Below are 19094 nucleotides of genomic sequence, written 5' to 3'. Positions count from 1 at the left end.
TAGCTCACTTTAAAAATCACATAGCCTGTTTAATATTGGATTTTAAGTCTTTTAAACCAAGCGAATACAAATAGTCAGTCTTTTGAACGTGCGCACGACATTTTACTGCTCTTCAGTTTATATTTTGGTTTGGTATTAATTGACTGGTAACTAGTATTATTTTCTTTGAACTCTCCTCTCATTTTTAACCGGTCTAACATGCACACGTGTATTAGTATTCTTTGATTTCTTCATTACACACCATGGTTTGGTCACACCAAGTTGATAATTGTAGTAATGTCGATTTAAACGGCCACTTCCACACAAGATAATCTAATTGTTTTTCTTGCTTCTTCACATTAAGTCTGTTTAAGGCTATTTCACAGAGTGGTGATAAAGAAAGCTGTCGTTTTACAAGAGCTGTTTGGGCTCGGTTGCATTTTGGCACTTTTAGTTTCTTTGAACTCTCCTCAGCTGTGAACTCATAAACTGTCACTATCCTTCGCTCATCTTATAAAGCAACGTCTTCACAATCGGGGTAAGGTCTTTGCTTTTGGAACCGCTTGTGTGTGCCAGATATACTTTTAAGCTTACACTTTGGAAAATGGAGCATCTGCACGAAGGTCTAATGGACTTGGATGATGGTTTAAGCATCCTCACCTCTAAGCTTCTCGCTGCCTGGGACTGGAAGACTAAAGACAAGGCCTTCGAAATGGGACACGAGCTGTCTCCTCGAAGTACGTCTCCAGCATCCTCTTTTGATTCTGTCTGTTCTTCTCCAGAGATGATGAATATCGCAGGAAACCCCTTGACCAGTCTTTCGCATTCTGCTTTTCAAAGCTATAATAACGACGTAGTGGCCGCCGCTGCAAACCACAAACAAACAAACAAACCGAAGATGTCGACCAAACGTCGGATGAAAGCCAGCGAGCGAGAGAAAATGAGAATGCGGAATCTGGCGGATGCCTTGCATCACCTTCGAGATTATTTGCCTCCTGACTACAGCCAAAGAGGACAACCCCTCACCAAAATCCAGACCCTTAAATACACCATCCAATATATAAATGAACTTTCCGACCTCCTTAGAAAAAATGGGGAAGGGTTTGCGTAAGACATTTCTATGGATCATAAAAAATGGCTGCGTTGTGGACTGTGATGATGGACTGTGATGAACTCTCAAAAACTTTGGAGCTGCTTTTTATAGCTTTTTTGCAAACATTCATCGTCTAACAGTGGACTTAAATGACTTTTTTTTCTATCTACCCAGACAGTTCGTTCCAGTTTTGTTTCTTTTAATTGTTGTTATTTAATATTGGATATTTGCTTGTAACGGCACTTTTTTGCTTACATAATATTTTGTAAATTTTGGAATGCTTATTAATTGTGGACATAATAAAATCCATTATTTGTTATATTGAAAATCTCTCTTTTTTAAGTCAGTACACATTTTGCTTGGCAAACAAAACTAAACTGAGGGGAAAAAAGTTTCCTGAGCTTTCTATATAATAACAAAAGCACAGTTTAACATGTACATTGATTTATTATCCAAGTTCAGCAGGGGAGACCGGGACAGTTGTAAGGTTTTTTTTTATGCACAGATGATTTGATTCTAGTTTGACCAGACATTGATTCGAACAATATACATCTGCCCCATACTTACCCTGTTTTAAGAGCTGATATACATATGGAAAGAGGGCTTGAAATGTAAAGAGTCCGATGTTACAATTGACCCCATGGCCAGGATCAGTTGTAACGGGGGGTGGGGTCAGATGTAACATTCTGTGAAGAATAATTAAATAAACAACAACACATTTAATTTAACTGAAGAATTGAATGTTTTATTATTATTATTATTATTATTATTATTATTAATAATAATAATAATAATAATAATCTTTATTTTTATATAGCGCCTTTAGTGGACCACTATCACAAAGCGCTTTATAAGATACGAGACTATTGAATAAGATTTTCACATGAAGCAAATATGTTTGTTTTGATTTAACTCAAAAACGGAATATCTTTATTGAGAAATAAAAATGTTCACATCAGGCTTTTTTTTGTCATACATTGAATCCCTAAAATTATAGGCCTTATCAAGCAAGCTCAGTCACAATTGTTATGAACTTTTTGTTGCCTTCAGTGCAAGATTCATGTGCACAAATATAGTTACGCTAATGGTGTGTGGGGTCAATTGTAACACGTGTTACAACTGGCCCCAACCCAGGGAGTCATTATTAAACCTCATGTTCCAGCAAGAAACAACACAACTAAGAGCAATCAATTGTGTCAATTATAAGTACAGAGATCAGGGATGCGACTGCTAAAAGCCTGGCTCCATAAACTGGATAACACAGGTATATATCACAAAAGAAAATTGGGGGAAAATGTACTCTATTAGGTCGAAAATCGATTTTTTAAGATTACATCTCAGTGCTTTGGCAAAGACAGCTTCTCTTCCACAGGCAGACAGAGAGACCTGAACTGAGCATGTGTCGAGTGAGTGATGGCACTCTAGCTTGCTTCTGAAGTAACTGCTTCTGTATACCCCCCCCCCCCCCCCCCCTAAAAAAAGGATCGCATTCCAGATTAAATTCCATAGAAGGAATTAAATCATTGAGATACTCCACAAAAGCATCCAATTCAAAACGGGTACTAGACCATATTAAGATGCCATTAATCTAACGTTTCCACAATGTAGTGTAATTTTGGGGATGTTGTGAGCAAACATGGTAATGATCTAAAAAATAAAAGCCATATAAGATTGTCAACTATGGAGGAATGTAGTAAGCAAACACCCGTGAATAATAAAAAAAGAAGCATCAATGTCATCCAGAACTCTGCTGCTCGCCTGGTGTTCTCTCTACCTCGCTTCGCCCACGCTACTCCACTACTCCGCTCGCTCCACTGGCTCCCGATCACCGCTCGCATCCAGTTCAAGACTCTTGTACTAGCCTACAGATGCCTTGATCAGACTGCACCCAGCTACCTCCAGACCCTCATCTCTCCCTACACCCCCACTCGACCTCTCCGCTCCGCCTGCACTAGAAGACTGGCTCTACCTCCGCTACGCTCCCCTGCCTCCCGAGCCCGCTCCTTCTCCACCCTTGCTCCGCAGTGGTGGAACGACCTTCCTACAGATGTCAGGACTGCCCAGTCCCTGACCACATTCCGGCGCCTCCTTAAGACTCACCTCTTCAAACAGCACCTGTAGAACTCCTCTGTTGTATCCTGGGACACTATCACCCTTCATTTAAATATGCTTTATTTTGCTCTTATCTGCCCCCTATTTTACTGCATTTAATCCTGTACCTCAGAATATTGTAATCTCCCAAGTGTTTAATCTGTAGTATTTTGTACTTAATCATATCCTGATGTAACTATCACTACTTAATCATATCCTGATGTAACTTTCACTATTATCTGCTGTATTATTGAATTGTGGTTTGTCACACTTGAGAATTATTGTATTTCTTGTTCTTATTGTATGATTTATATTGTAACACTTGAATGTATTTGTATTTGCTTGCGATTGTAAGTCGCCCTGGATAAGGGCGTCTGCTAAGAAATAAATAATAATAATAATAATAATAAAGTATTCTCTCATTATGCTGGCAGCTAACCACGGGCAGGATTTTCAAAAGTTCGTTAATCAACGACTCGTTATGTGGCATTGATTTTGGCATTTTCAACAGGTTGTTATGCCTATTTCCTTATTAAATAATCATGCAAACGTGATTTGCGAAATTATGTTGATTTACGAAATATCGTTAACAGGGCAGGGCTTCTTTTGTTTCTACGTTCCCTCTGAGACTTTCATTTAGTTAGCCACTGTGGCTATAGTAACAACAGTTTTTAGCCACACTGGAAAACTTAAGCCACTTAACAGTACTGTAAACAAGTTAAACATAGCCTATTGTTTCACAAGGTATTTTATTTGAAAACACGTAGCTATTTAAATGCCAGACCCTACCCTTTACGATACACATAAACTAGGCTATATTTAAATTGCACTATAACTCTGATTCCCATTTAATAAATGCCAAACTTAGTCCCACGTGAAAAAACGTCAATACATATTTCCTAAATTCTGAATAGGTTTGCAGAGAGATTCATGTAGCCTACTGCATAATACTTTACATTATTTTGTTATTTTGACTCTGACGCGATTTTCTTTCCACTGCAGGACAGTGCTATTAGTGTATGTTAATATTAATGCCTACCTGACCAACCGCAGCTCTAGTTACAAAAGCTTGTACTAGTGTGATTAATAATATTAGTAGGATTGTACAGCCACTACTGTGTTAAAAAAAAAAATAAATACTTACTGTGTTCTTTCACCTGGGACTACTGACAGTAATATTGCACCGATTCTGACATTAAAACTCAATATATCATAGTGAGACAAATCCTTCTTTTTAAAATAATAGAAATGTGTTTATTTTTATATTACATTGTTCCTCTTTCAAATCCACTCTGTTACTATTTCCAAAATATATTTCAACACATTTTAAAGAGGTAGCAAACAACGGAAAAAAACCCAACTTGTGATCTTGTGAAGCTGCGTGTTTCTGGCTTGCCGTCTGTGAAAATGTTCTTTCGGGACCAGAGGGTATGTTTGAAACCATGACTGCTTCACCTCCCTTTTTTTAAACATGTCAAGAATGTTTCCGTTTGGATGCCATTTTTTTTTTTTTTTTTAATATATCTTTTTTTTCAAGCAGCGCTGTCCGCTGACTGTTTCTAATTAGAACCTCTGTCCTCCAGCTAAACACAACGTTTGTGTAATATATTTTATCTGAACAAGCGAAAGGGCTTTCATTGGGCGAACTGAAATCAAACTAAACGAACTGAAATCAAACTAAAGTAATCGTGCTGGCAGTCTTACACAAGTTGTTATGATGAATCCTGTACCCCTTTGATATCGTCTATCCCCTAGCAATCGGTCTAGATTTCGCGGTTGCGCAGATCTCTTTAGATTGATTTTGAGCATGCGCACATTTCTTTAATATAAATCTCTCTGTGTGTGTGTGTGTGTGTGTGTGTGTGTGTGTATGTGTGTGTGACCATACACGCGCATTTTCTCCGCTATTGCTGTGCTTACGAAAACAGTAGTAATGTTGCTACCTGAGCTACTTCGAGTCTTATTTCACGATGTATTTGTTTTATTTATTTTACTGCGGTTTGTTTTAATAATGCAAACGTACAATTCAAAACACACACGGTAGCATATAATAATATTTTATCACCAGGTTATAAAAGAAAAAGGAATCGACCATAGAAATTAAAAGGGAATCAAACTTTTAAAAAAAGCTGCAGTACCGTAAATGTTAAGAAATTAATTATTTGGGAAAAATACAAATTGTAAAGCAGTAAGAAATAAAGAAATGCTGAGATAGGGTATTAAATCATGTTTTTTTTTTCACAGCACCAGAGAAGCTGAAATATTTCGTATCCCCATATTTTATATTTTGAGAATTGCATTTCACACTTAGACTGAATACAAAGCGAATAAGAAGCCAACTTCAGCCACGTCAAATAATAAATTATGAAGTTTTTAGAACTTTTCAGTAAAAAAGAAAATTAAAGGTGTGTAAAATATGACAACATTTGTGCTGTAGAATTTGGTCCCCCCATTAAATTATAGATAAAAAAGTACACATTAAGCAAGTGTCTACTTGTGATATTTTTGATACGCAACTAATTAACTCACCCCGATATTAAGGTTTCACCCCTACTAGTATGCTTTATTTTCTGCACATTAACTATGATTTACTTCATATATATATATATATATGTGTGTGTGTGTGTGTGTGTGTGTGTGTGTGTGTGTGTGCGCGCACACACACACACACTTAGATTTCCCAGCTGTCAGATTGAGAAGTTATTTTTTGTGTATTGTTTACAAAAAGCTTTCTGGTAGACTAAATGTATTATGCCATATGCTTAAATTTGGCATCCTCTAAACATATGTAATCGAATACTGGAATCCTATTAGAAAGTCTTTAAGGCAGGGGATACAGAATATCTCAGCTGTAAAATGTGGTATCCCCCTGTACAAAAAATATAGGGGTGCCCCTAGAGAATAGAAATTACCTGTATGAGCATGGCTAGAAGCCTTGAACACATCAGGTACAAACTTGGAATCCTGTTGCATTTAGAAAGTCTTCAAGACGGGGGATACAAAATATTTCAGCTGAAAAATGTGGTAGCCCCCCTGTAATAAAATATGGGGGTACCCCTAGAGAATACAAATGGTATAGTATGGGAATCCTATTACAGACAATCTTCAAGGCAAGGGTATACAAAATATTTCAGCTTTCCTGGTGCTGTGAAAAATATAAAATGATGCTGTGTACACTATGTGCTAGTTTGTGTTTTGAATTGTACGTTTGCATTATTAAAACAAACCGCAGTAAAATAAATAAAATAAATACATCGTGAAATAAGACTCGGAAGTAGCTCGGGTAGTTGAGTAACATTGCTACAGTTTTCATAAGCACAGCAATGGCGGAGAAAATGCGCGCACGGTCACACACACACACACACACAAGCAGCCTATTAAAGGTATTCCATTGGTTTGTATATAATGTCCGTGCCGATATTTTTTGAAAACAAGACCTGACAGCCCCACATTGTACTTTCTAACTATTAGACGAAATATTTACAGAATACTTAAAAACTGCTGCTATAATCATGATTCGTTTATTTTTAATAGCGTCATCATTAAATTATACCAAATCAGTTTTTTTTTTATTTACAATGAAGGTAACCTATACTGTGTTTGTAATGTTGTCAGACTCCCCCCACACTGTATGTACAGTGCACACTCTCATCTTCAGACGTCTGTATGCACATAGCCTAATATATGATTGTAAGTCGCCCTGGATAAGGGCGTCTGCTAAGAAATAAATAATAATAATAATAATAATAATAATAATAATAATAATAATAATAATAATATGCATAGCTCACCCCCTAGTCTCTGTAAGTCTGCTAAATGACTAATGAATAATAATCAACACTTACACATGTAGAGTACATATGCACCCGCTCCTAAATGCTGTCGTTGACAATCTGCATCGTTTAAATGATCATTATATTTAGTTTGAATAGTAAGTGTACATATCGCCACAGTTAATGGGGGAATCTTCGGTATTACTATGACAATTCAAATTGCTGGAATTATACCAATTTAATGTTTCTGAACAGATAGTTACTCTCGTCGAATGCAAAAATGTATGAAGGAAAACATAATAAATGACGGAGGAGTCTTATGCTATATGAGGGATCAATTAATTATATCAATCATGTACAGTGCAACAATGCATACCCTTTACAGTGTATGTATTGTTGTGCATTGGAACCCTTCTGCAAAAACAAAAGGAATGCTGCAGCATGGGAAACATTCCTTTGAACTCTCCCACTGGTTATTTATCTTGACGCTGTCACCGCGCGCTCATGCTGTCGGAGCTACAGAAGCGTCCTAGTGCCAATGAAGAAAAAAATGAAAAAAAAAACCTCCTAGCTAGGAGACAAAAAGTCCAACGTAGGACTTTTTATCTCCTAGCTAGGACTTTTTATCTCGTAGCTAGGAGAAGAAAAGTCCTACGTAGGACTTTTATCTCCTAGCTATGACTTTTATCTCCTAGCTATGACTTTTATCTCCTAGCTATGACTTTTATCTCCTAGCTATGACTTTTTTTTCTCCTAGCTAGGAGATTTTTTTTGTTCAATTTTTTTTTTCATTGGCATTAGGACGCTTCCGTACGGAGCTGCCTGGTTAAACTGGTAGAAAAATAGAAAAGGTCCTTATACATACAGTCAACTGTTTACAAGCAGCTCTCCCAAAATAATCCCTTGTCTGGGGTTTCATGTCTCTATGTCACTCTTATATCTGTACATGTATTTAGAGAGCCGCTTAGCCTGTAACATACTGTAATATCTTGCCTGAATCAATTCAAACAAATACTGTGACTACTTTTAAGCAACAACTTTATATTTAATTACAATTAAACAAAATAAATGCTGTGAAATCCAGTGTTTACCCTGCAACATAATTAATACCCACCAAAATAGCCATGTTATTCAACCTTTATCACATGTAGGGATGCCCTTTTTTGTACAGATATCTGTCTAAGGCCTGACCTTTGTTAACCACCAGAGACATAATGAATCAAAACATATCTTCACTAAGTCGATGCTTCAGCTAATCTTTGTTCTTTGCTGCCACCTACTTGTGTACCAATGTTATTCTTGTGTCTAAACTGAAATACCAAATCATGACCAGCAATACACTTGGAACAGCTCAACACTTGCTCTAGATGACAGCTCTAACTTATTTTATTGCACCAACTGCTAAGTAGAGTCTCTAGATACTATAGGTAAGGGCCAATGCCATACTCCTAATGGCATTTTTTTTGTTTTCCAGGGCACACAAAATGGTCAATGTTGCCTTCCAAATGTCTCTATTAAAAAAAATATTTGTCAACTTTACATGGGGGGGGGGGGGGCAGATTAATTGTCAGATTATTTACATTATTTCTATTGCGTTAAACTGAAAATTGTAAAAATTGTATTAAAGGTACATGAGTAAAACGTTTATTTTAAGTTTTTTTTAAAGTAAGACCTATATATATGCCCTACTTAAAATAAAAGTATCGTACTATATATATATATATATATATATATACAGTACTGTGCAAAAGTTGTAGGCAGGTGTGAAAAAATGCTGTAAAGAAAGAATGCTTTCAAAAATAGACATGTTAATAGTTTATATTTATCAATTAACAAAATGCAAAGTGAGTGAACAGAAGAAAAATCTACATCAAATCAATATTTGGTGTGACCACCCTTTGCCTTCAAAACAGCATCAGTTCTTCTAGGTACACTTGCACACAGTTTTTGAAGGAACTCGGCAGGTAGGTTGGCCCAAACATCTTGGAGAACTAACCACAGTTCTTCTGTGGATTTAGGCAGCCTCAGTTGCTTCTCTCTCTCTCCATATATATAGCTTTATTGACACTGATTTGACTGCCTGAATGTGACGGACATAATGAAATTTAAGGAATAAAGTTTTCAGATAATTTCAAAGGAACAAATGCATCTGTCTCTGCACAAAAACAAACAAACAAAAACCACAGTAAATGCTTATCGAGCAAGTGTACTGAATTTGTCTTATCCTTTACAGTACTAAGTTATCCACATGAACGGGATCATCACGAATCTGATCTGGTACGTTGCAAACGGGATCTTGTGTGATTTAACAGATGATCCACCAATGATGATTAACTTCGATAATCAAGTGGACTAAACCTGCTTAATCCACTAGTTAGACACATCAAGTGGACTAAATTTGGTACGCTGCAATTGACCCAACACTCTTAGAACAAATGTGTTAAATGTAACACAGTTCTGAGTTCATACAGGAACAACATAATTTTGTGTTAAAATTAACAAACCACAACACAATAATGTGCTTTTCTTACACAATACTGTATTTAGCCAGACTTGTTTAAAAGGCACATTACTACTGTGTTGTGGTTTGCTAATTTCAACACAAAATTGTGTTGTCTCTGCATAAACTCAGAACTGTGCTACATTTAACACATTTGTTCTAAGAGTGAATCATTTAACTACTGAGAACAATAAATATACTGCAGGTTTATCATAGCTGACAGGCATGCATTCAAACCTTTTCAAATCACATGTTCCCCTTGTTTGCAGTTGAAATACTCTAGAGGGAGCTACACATCTATATTAGGTATATATGCTTTCTCAAATGAATAAACAGGTACAGTATTCCGAATATATTTGAGACACTAGTTACCAATTTTATTATTATTATTATTTATTTATTTATTTATGTATTTATTTATTTATGTATGTATGTATTTACTTTGTTCTAGTCCAAGTTAATGGTTGTCTGTACCTGTGGTTTGTATGAACTCTGGCAGCCGGTGAAAAAAATCGGTTTAGCACCCACTAAGGGCGTGCTAACAAAAACTGGCAACGAACTAATTTAACAAAAGACCGATTTTTAATAAGGACTGTAAATTAAATTTTTAAATTGAATTTAAAAAATAAATAAAAATAAACCACTTAGAGCCCACTGGTCGACAAAGGCCATCATGTCACCAGCGGACTCCACGTAGGCTTATACTAAAGAAATCCGGGAGCGGACCACAGCCCAGAACATGGCTCTGCAGTCAAAAAGACCCTCCCCTGTGATCTTAAGTTTCCTGGTCTTGCCTTAGTGGAGCCACGAACAGGGTGCCCGAAAATAAGGAAGGTAGAAGAAATGCAGTAGTCCTATTTAGTGCCAGTAGGGGGACTACACCAGCTGCCCAGTGGCAGCCGGTGAAAAGAAAAATCGGTTTAGCACCCCCTAAACAAAAGGGGGTGCGATTGCGAACAAAACTGGCAACTGTAGTAGTAGTATTAATAATAATAATACTGGTATATTATTTGAAGACATCTGTATTAACTTTAATTTAAACTTATTTTAAACGTACATGAATACAAGACAACACTTTCTGTTTGTTTGTTTTACCTGTGAAGATCTGAATTAAAACAGTACAGCATGTTTAACATAACGAAAATACAAGTATTGAGTCATTTAATTATTCACGTAAATGCGTTTCTATCCAATGGGACCACCAAACCAGTAGTGGTAACCAGCAAAAGAGGGTAAGCAGTTAAACCAATGATGGGAGTGCTGAAGCATACTGCCTCCCTCAGCAGCTGCACCGACCATTGCATTGTACAGTACAGCTGTTGCTGCAGCAGAACCCTTGGAGTCAAAGACGTGCTGACTCAATGTTACAGAAAACGACAGTGGTGCACCAAGTGCAGTTGAAGTCATATTTGAAGAAGTTTTGCAGGATTGTCGGCATTCGCTGATTGTTTCTGGAAGCAAGGCAGAATGATGCAGGTATTTTACTATTTAAAGCAGACTATTTTGTTGTTGATGTTAATTTTGTTGCATCGGTACTTTACAAACGGCACTGGCTACATTTCAACGTGGATATCACTTTTAAAGATTATCTTTTTGTTCCGCTCTAGTTTAGGAAGTTTAAAGACGTTAATTAAAATAAATTAAACATTCCAAAATCAAAAATAAATTGCACCCGTAGATCATGGTCAACGTATTTTATTACATTGTATGCGTTTTTTTTCAAGTTTGCATTGTTTATAAAGCAATATAATAGTATACGTTTACTTTCTTGTTGGCATGTTCAGAGTACACGTTGTCCATACTATAAGAACACCCAATTAACGGAGACGTACAGTATCGTGTTTATACACTAAAAAGCCAGCCGTGGTCACTAGCATTTTCGCAACTCCAAAAGTATGTTTTAATGTTAGTACGCCAGAAATGAAATCATTTTTCCTCGGGGTCCTACCAAATTTATTTGCATCCTCCTTATTCGATTTGTATTCAGTAAAACCCACTGACATAGTACAGTACTTACAAGAGAGCGTTTTATTTTTGCAAATTACTCAATTGAACTGGTTAGATAAGCCATTTAAACACATAGTGAGTTGTTCTTTTTACCAATAAGAATCACCTGCAATAGCAGGGACATTTAAAAGTTGCCAAAACTCTTGTAAATCAAATCCAATTGTTAATTACATACAGTACTATGTTTTTTTTTTCTTCCAAGTCTATTCTTGAATATACATATACTATCAATAGAAAATATGGATTTGTTTTTAAAAATGCAATTTTAAAATGAAATCATCTAGAACAATGCCTAATTTGTTCAAGTTTTCCAAATGTCAATTTATTAGATTCTGGTGTCTATTGCATACAATATTAATTAATGAAGATATTTAACAAATGTTATAAAAAACCCTTTAAGGAAAATGTACTGTGTTGCAGCAGCCTGATGCAAGAAATTGCTGTAATTAATACTTTGTTCTAAAATGTTAATACAAATCTTATAGGTGATGGAACCTTAATCCGAATCGAGTCTTGTAAGATGACAAGTCTCTGCTTCAACATGGTTTATGGACAGATCCTGCATAGAAGTGGGACAGAGGAGGAACTTATTAACCTCAATGTTGGAGGATTCAAGCAGAAAGTAAAGCAAAGCACTCTTCTGAGGTTCCCACAAACCAGACTGGGTAAATTGCTGAACTGTGAATCTGAAGAGGCTATTTTGGGACTGTGTGATGATTACAATGTTGCAGACCAGGAATATTACTTTGATAGAAACCCTTGCTTGTTCAGATATGTCTTGAACTTTTACTACACTGGGAAACTTCATATAATGGAGGAGCTGTGTGTTTTTTCATTCAGCCAAGAGATTGAGTATTGGGGAATCACTGAGCTTTCCCTTGGATCCTGTTGCAGCAGTATATACCAGGAGCTAAAAGATGATGGAATAGACAACAACTGGGAACAAAAGAGTGATGACAAGCAGAGTTTTGATTCTTCTTTTGATGCTCTATCTGTCCTGGATACAGAACTAGAGAAATTCGAAGGCCTATGGTGTGCAGAGATCAGAAAGAGTATATGGGTCAGACTTGAAAACCCTGGCTATTCTATATCTGCAAAACTTATTGCCATAGCCTCTCTAAGTGTGATCCTGATATCTATTGTTGCTATGTGTATTCATAGCATGCCTGAATTCCAAAAGTTTGATGCCAGTGATAAAGAAATTGAAGACCCTGCTTTAGCAGTATTGGAGATTGTGTGCATTATCTTCTTCTCCATAGAATTTATGGTGAGGCTTACTGTGGCCCCTTGTCGAAGGAAATTTTTTAGTAACCCTTTGAACACTATAGACTTTGTGTCAATTATTCCATTTTATGCCACCTTGGCCATTGACACTGTGGATGAAGAGAGCGAGAATTTGGAGAATGTGGGGAAAGTGGTTCAGATCTTGCGCCTCATGAGGATATTCCGCATTCTTAAGCTTGCTAGACATTCTGTAGGACTCCGCTCTCTAGGTGCTACTTTGCGACATAGTTATCATGAGGTAGGATTATTGATTTTGTTTTTGTCTGTTGGGATATCCATCTTTTCAGTGCTTGTCCATGCTGTGGAGAAAGAGGAAGATGAGTCAGAACTAAAAAACATACCTATTAGTTGGTGGTGGGCAACCATCAGCATGACTACAGTGGGTTATGGCGACACATATCCAGTAACATTACTTGGAAAGTTAATCGGCAGTGTATGCATTATTTGTGGAATATTAGTAGTCGCCCTGCCGATCACTATTATTTTTAACAAGTTTTCCAAATACTATCAGAGGCAGAAGGAAATGGACGTGGACCAGTGCAATTCAGAAATTAAGGATCCAGACCCTGATCTTCCATACTTTAATGTAAGAGACTTATATGCCCGCAAGATGCATTCATTTATTACTAGCATTTCTTCTGCAAGCAGTGTAGCCAGTGATCACGACGACACAAATGCATCTAGCATCAAAGAGACTAACAATGTTTGTAATACCACTGCATTGGAAAATGGTACGGCAAAATAAGCTTGTTGTATTTATTTTGCACTCTAAGAAAACCTTAATTAAAGCACTTTACATTTCTCAGGGCTTTATTATTGACTGATGTCGCCCAAAATTACTTCCAGATATCATCAATAATATTGCACATGCCTCTTGATTTTCTTTATTATCCATAATTTGTTTAATAAAATGGAATATTTATATACTGCCTGTTTCAAAGATATGTGGTTTATAGAATAAGACAAAAAAAATTCCAGTGGCATGCAAGTACATTTTTCACTTGTCATCGGGAGAAAGATGAATGCATGCATGTTTTAACAGAAGGAGAAAGTACGGAAAATATTGATTGAATAAAGTTTGCTGTACAATATCTTGAAATGATGCTTCTTTATTTATAAATAAATCACTTAAAGGGGAACTGCATTCTACTAAAGCACAGTAAAGTATATAATGATTGTTGCTTTTTAAGTGTCTGAGAGTAGCCCTGTCCAGTTTCAATTGTATATTTCTCCTAGAATTCTATCCCCACAGCTAAGAATCTATCTTGGCAAAAAGCAAATCAGTTAATCACTGTCAAGCTATTAAAATGGAAGGGAAATAAACCTCTTTTGGTCAAGATGGATCAATCACTCACACATAAAGGGATTATAACAGAAATGTAATATTTAAACAGACCAGTGCATTTTCTGAACAATTTCGAAACAGCAAACAGCATTTCATTGTGAGTAAAAAATGCTTCCTAAATAGTCTCAACCCACAGCGATACCCCACCATAATCCACACTATCTGTTAGGTTTATACTTTATCAAGTGTGCCAATAATTTTGGAGGTGACTGTATACATTTATTTATTTATATATATATATATATATATATATATATATATATATATATATATATATATATATACACACACACACACACACACACACTATACTCATATATATATATATATATATATATATATATATATATATATATATATATATATATATATATATATATATAATGTTCAAAGTGGGAGCTCTGCAGAGCAACATGCAGTACTGCAGGTTTCTGGAATCAGCACTATGCACAATATCATGGATTATTCGAATGTGTTTATAGCTGGTAACCTTAACATTTAATTCATTTACTATTGCCACAAACATTGCAGTTTGCCATGCTTACCATGTAATATTTATATGATGTGTTTTACCATGGTTTAACCATGGCTCAGAAGATTAGGGATTTTCCTGTAGATCAGTTAGATGCCAAGGGTTTATTTTCACTTGACACATTGTTGAAGCACAGGTACTAAACCACACCTGAACATTACACTCACTTTGCTGGTTACTTGAATTTAATGGGATAGTTGTAGTTACTGCTACACAAGGCTTTAACATTCTTTGCTGCACTTTTATCATTATATACTGTATTAATGAACAATGACTTGTAAAAGTAGTACCAGTACTTCTGACAGACACATCTGGAGGCTGATTGCTTCCATTAATATTGCAATAGTGGCAGTCTGAATAAGCAAGTACAGAAATTGGTTTATTTTCACTTGTCATTTGTCCTCAAAATGAGACAGATGCTGATTCCATTTTGCACATGATTTTTTTTTTTTTGCATGTAAAGATGACCGAAGGTTGTTTTGATGCACAGGAGTGAAATTCCAATGTATGAGATGCTGAAGTGCCGTTACCATAAAGCAATTTATTGTAGCTTTTGAATTTTTGTTCTAGCCAACATGAAAACCTGATGCTGGGCTACATTGTGTTGCTGCTGTGTGGAATGATGCAGCATAGTTTTGTATCAGTGAAACCTAAAACATTTCTCTTGTTATCTTCCAGTAATTATTTTAATGAATCAACAAACTGAAAATGTCTGCCGAATCGATACACGATGGAGAGCTCAGGCTACACCATTCCATCCTGGAACAATTACAAGTCAATCAGAAGATGTAGTATTAAAATCTTAACAGACTACCAATAATGAGATTAATTTTAAAGGCGCCATCCATCACAGAACAAACAATGGTGTTTTAAAAATGTTGTGAGTAGAGCCGAATCATCAGTGAAATACTTGTAGATCCAGTATCAATGCTGTAGTCTCAGAAAACAGCTTCAACGAGGGTTTGAAGGCATCTAAACAGTAATCTATCTGAAACACTCCTGTTTTTGACTAGTGTAGAAACAATGTGACGTAACTGCAGGCTGTTGAATTATAGCTACAGTGTAGTCAGCTTACATTGTGTTTATGAAAATTAAATGAATGCACAGACTGCATTGCATTTTATGGCACACTTATGTTTTGTGAATAAGGCTGTCTTGAGGGACAAAGAAGTAGAAAGCAGTACATGGATGCATTAATGAGCCTGTAAGCACTCTGATGCTAATGACTGTCTCCGCAACCTCATCAATGTTGACTGCAATAAATGCACTGGGTGGGTCTCTGGCTTTGTGTCTCAGTTGCAACAGTTATTGGGAACTTGGCCAGAATAACATTCAATGGCAAACAGCACTGAACTCCATTGATAATACATAATGTAGTATTGCAAACAAGTTCCCCAGATTAGCATAATACCCTCTTTAACCTTAACCGCATCAGCGGTATTTACAGTATTTGTGAGATAATGCTGAAATTTGGTTTTTAACTTATTCCTGTGTCGGAATGTTTTGTTTCCCGATTGATTCAATAAAGGATATACATGTCTGTCACTGAAGACCGTAATAGGATGAACATTTGTCTTTATCCTTATCAGAATAAAAGGTTGTAACTGTAACTTTTAAGACAGTTTAAAGTGCTGTCTTCAATTTACAGTCCCCTCCCCTTTGTATGTGTTGGTTTAAACAATGTTATTCATTTTGAATTTTAACAACTAGCTTACTAACATGTTAACAAATGGGGTTAATTGTTCTTAATGGTTAGATAATGTATATCAACCTATTAAAAAAAAAAAAGAATATAAAAGGTAAACTATAAAACCAGTCTCCCTTGCTAAACATTAGTAACATCTTTAGAAGTGCCTTTAAACAGATGCAACAACATTTCAATGATCTATTTGGAGTTGGTAATCTCAGAGTTGGCTTCTGAAGTTTGCTGAACAGTTTTGGATGGCCCTTTGTTACTACTGTAGTTTACAAATAAGTCACTATATATTATATAACTAGCCATAAACAAAAAAATGAACATTTGTTAACTTGTGGATCCCTCATCTCTGTATTGCTTTACCAATCTTTTGTATAAAAACAAAAACCTGCACATTAAACAAGTTAACTGTGGTGTACCATGGTAAAAGCACAGTGTAGTAAAAGGTACAGATAAGCATATGTAAATAACGTAAAATCAAGGTTAACAGTACAAGTGCCGCAGCTAATAAAAAAGCTCTAGTATTTATTTGTAACCAGTCCATATGTGAATTATGCTTAGTGTAACAGATAACCCTTCAGTGTTATGTAAGATAACTTTCATAACACAACACATTTTGTGGTTCTCTGGTTCAAATAAAATGTTTTTGTCCAATAAAGATTAGTCATATGGCAGTAATTTTTGTCTGTCAAGACCATGTGAAGTACTGACCTCATATATGGAAGTTTATATAAACCTTGCTGGGTAACTGTGTCACTGACCTTGATATTGACGATACGTACATCATAAACACTTTTTTCACTGTATAATCACTACTCATATTTTCATGTATACATATTACATGTTTACAAACCAATGTCAATGGTGCAATTCCCCTGACATGTACTCTGGGATGCTTTGTTCACAAAAACACCAATATCTAGTTTTTAAAAAATCTAAAAACAACAAACAAACAAACAACAAAAAAAACACCTTACTAGAACTTTCTTTTGGACACATTTAGGGATGATTTTCATTGCAATTACCATAAAACAGCTGACTGTCTCAGTTTTAACAAGGGCTGCAATGCTTTTATCAAGAGGATTTGGAAAGCTTCCAGAAATGACATTTAGCATTCACAGCACAGAGTGCTTGCCACTCGAGTGATGGCACTCAGAAATGGATCAGTTTTCCAAATTGGTTTGTAAATTAGGGTGAAACAATTAGCCCTTTCCCTTAGAACAGTGAAATGGCAGCCAAACTGCTGCCAAATACACATTCCTATAATTTGAGGTAGATTTGGGAAATGGTCATTGAGTGGAATTGTTTTTGGACTCAAGATATACATTTTTTCAACTTTTTACTACAAAGTGTAAATTGCACCATTTTTATTTCCTGAAACTAGAAAAAAAAGATAATATGAAAAATAATAAATCTGTTAGAAACAATTTAAAAGCCATTAAATGACATTTTGTTTTGTAAATGTAATGTCTTTTGTCGTTGATTTTAGAGAAATCAACCACCAACAATTCCTAATTGTCCATGCAGTACCAAGTATATTTTAATAAGCTGCGGAGGATCTGATGGAGCAAGTGTCAGAACAATATAGGGACATTACAATATGACTGGCACCGAAAGCAAAAAGTAAAAGTAACCTGTCTGTGCTGAAGGGAGTGAGCCAGGGACCATGAGTCTCTTTTTCCATTCTGTAACCCAGGACAGAGTGACTGAAAGTACAGATCCCCTGTTCATGGATTGTTGTCTAAAACTGGGTCTCTGGTGTGTCCGGAAGCTCTGTTTTGCTTCGTTATGTTCGTGAAACAATGCAGGCACTGGCACCTTGAAAATGTGTCATTTCAAGTACACAAAAACCTCTCAATGAAAAGACAGGGGTCAAACAAATCTCATTGATCACCATGCGAGACATGTTTGAAGTGTAGCTTTGTTAATAAGTGAAATGCATTTGTCCATCTTGGCTAAAACTAAAGGGACTGTTGTTCACATCATAAGACCCAACACAGTTCTCTTCAATTTGACAGTGTAGGACTTAATAATCAAGAAACAAATTTGTATCAACTGGATTAAAGCATATCAGGACATAATTGCAGCAGATTTGTGATATTGGTGTGGATGAAACCTGTACATTGCATTTCCATACCTAATTAGAGGGGGAAAAAATAACACTTCATTTTTTATGCTTCTATTCTCCTATCCTTTACTGCCAAACCAACTCTCACACAAAATGTAAAATAGCTGATATACAAATATCTACACAATTACAATACAATAAACAAATACAATAAAATGGCTGTATTGTTGTGACTTTTAGTGCCACTTGTCTGAAAGCAACAATATCACTAGTTGTGATGCAACCATTGGCAGAAAATGGACACTGGATTCAAATGAAAAATGGGTGAACAGTTGTATTTGAAGATATAAACTGGATTATGTACCTTAAAGCTTCACTATTTAGTAGAAAACAGTGCATCAGTGCTATAGGAATTTGATTGATTTACTTACATCAGTAACAAGGAGACATTGCATTCCCCCAGGACTCAAAGACCTGGCAGTAGATCATAGTTAAAGTTGATGGAAAGAGCAAAAAAGCAATTGGGAGCTATGTCTGATCTATGGCTTTGCTCTAAGGCAGGGGTGTCAAACAACAGTCCTTGAGGGTCTTCTGGTTTTCATTCCAACTTAAGCTCTCAATTAACATACTTGATCTAATTATTTGTTGAATTTGACCTGTTTAATATTTTTCAAGGTATTTTACACTTGATGGTTTTAAAAATGCACTTGATTCAAGGTACACTAC

The 19094-nt window shown here is 35.9% G+C and overlaps 2 protein-coding genes across 2 annotated transcripts; both read left to right on the top strand.

Moving 5' to 3' along the window:
* The first annotated feature begins 419 nt into the window (after positions 1 to 419).
* msgn1 (mesogenin 1) lies at positions 420 to 1090 on the top strand. Its single transcript, XM_034018003.3, has one exon. The coding sequence runs from the start codon at positions 584 to 586 to the stop codon at positions 1088 to 1090; it is 507 nt and encodes a 168-aa protein (XP_033873894.3). The 5' UTR covers positions 420 to 583.
* A 9669-nt stretch (positions 1091 to 10759) lies between these two features.
* LOC117411553 (potassium voltage-gated channel subfamily S member 3-like) lies at positions 10760 to 13776 on the top strand. The gene is made up of 2 exons (XM_034019194.3): positions 10760 to 10912; positions 11929 to 13776. Exon 2 carries the CDS (start codon positions 11964 to 11966, stop codon positions 13470 to 13472), a length of 1509 nt encoding a protein of 502 aa, XP_033875085.1. The 5' UTR covers positions 10760 to 10912; positions 11929 to 11963; the 3' UTR covers positions 13473 to 13776.
* Positions 13777 to 19094: the final 5318 nt, after the last annotated feature.

The sequence above is a fragment of the Acipenser ruthenus genome, chromosome 6 (genome assembly GCF_902713425.1).
Source record: "Acipenser ruthenus chromosome 6, fAciRut3.2 maternal haplotype, whole genome shotgun sequence".
Taxonomy (NCBI): domain Eukaryota; kingdom Metazoa; phylum Chordata; class Actinopteri; order Acipenseriformes; family Acipenseridae; genus Acipenser; species Acipenser ruthenus.
The sequence above is the reverse complement of the archived record's forward strand: the minus strand, read 5'-3'. Positions and strand labels throughout refer to the sequence as shown.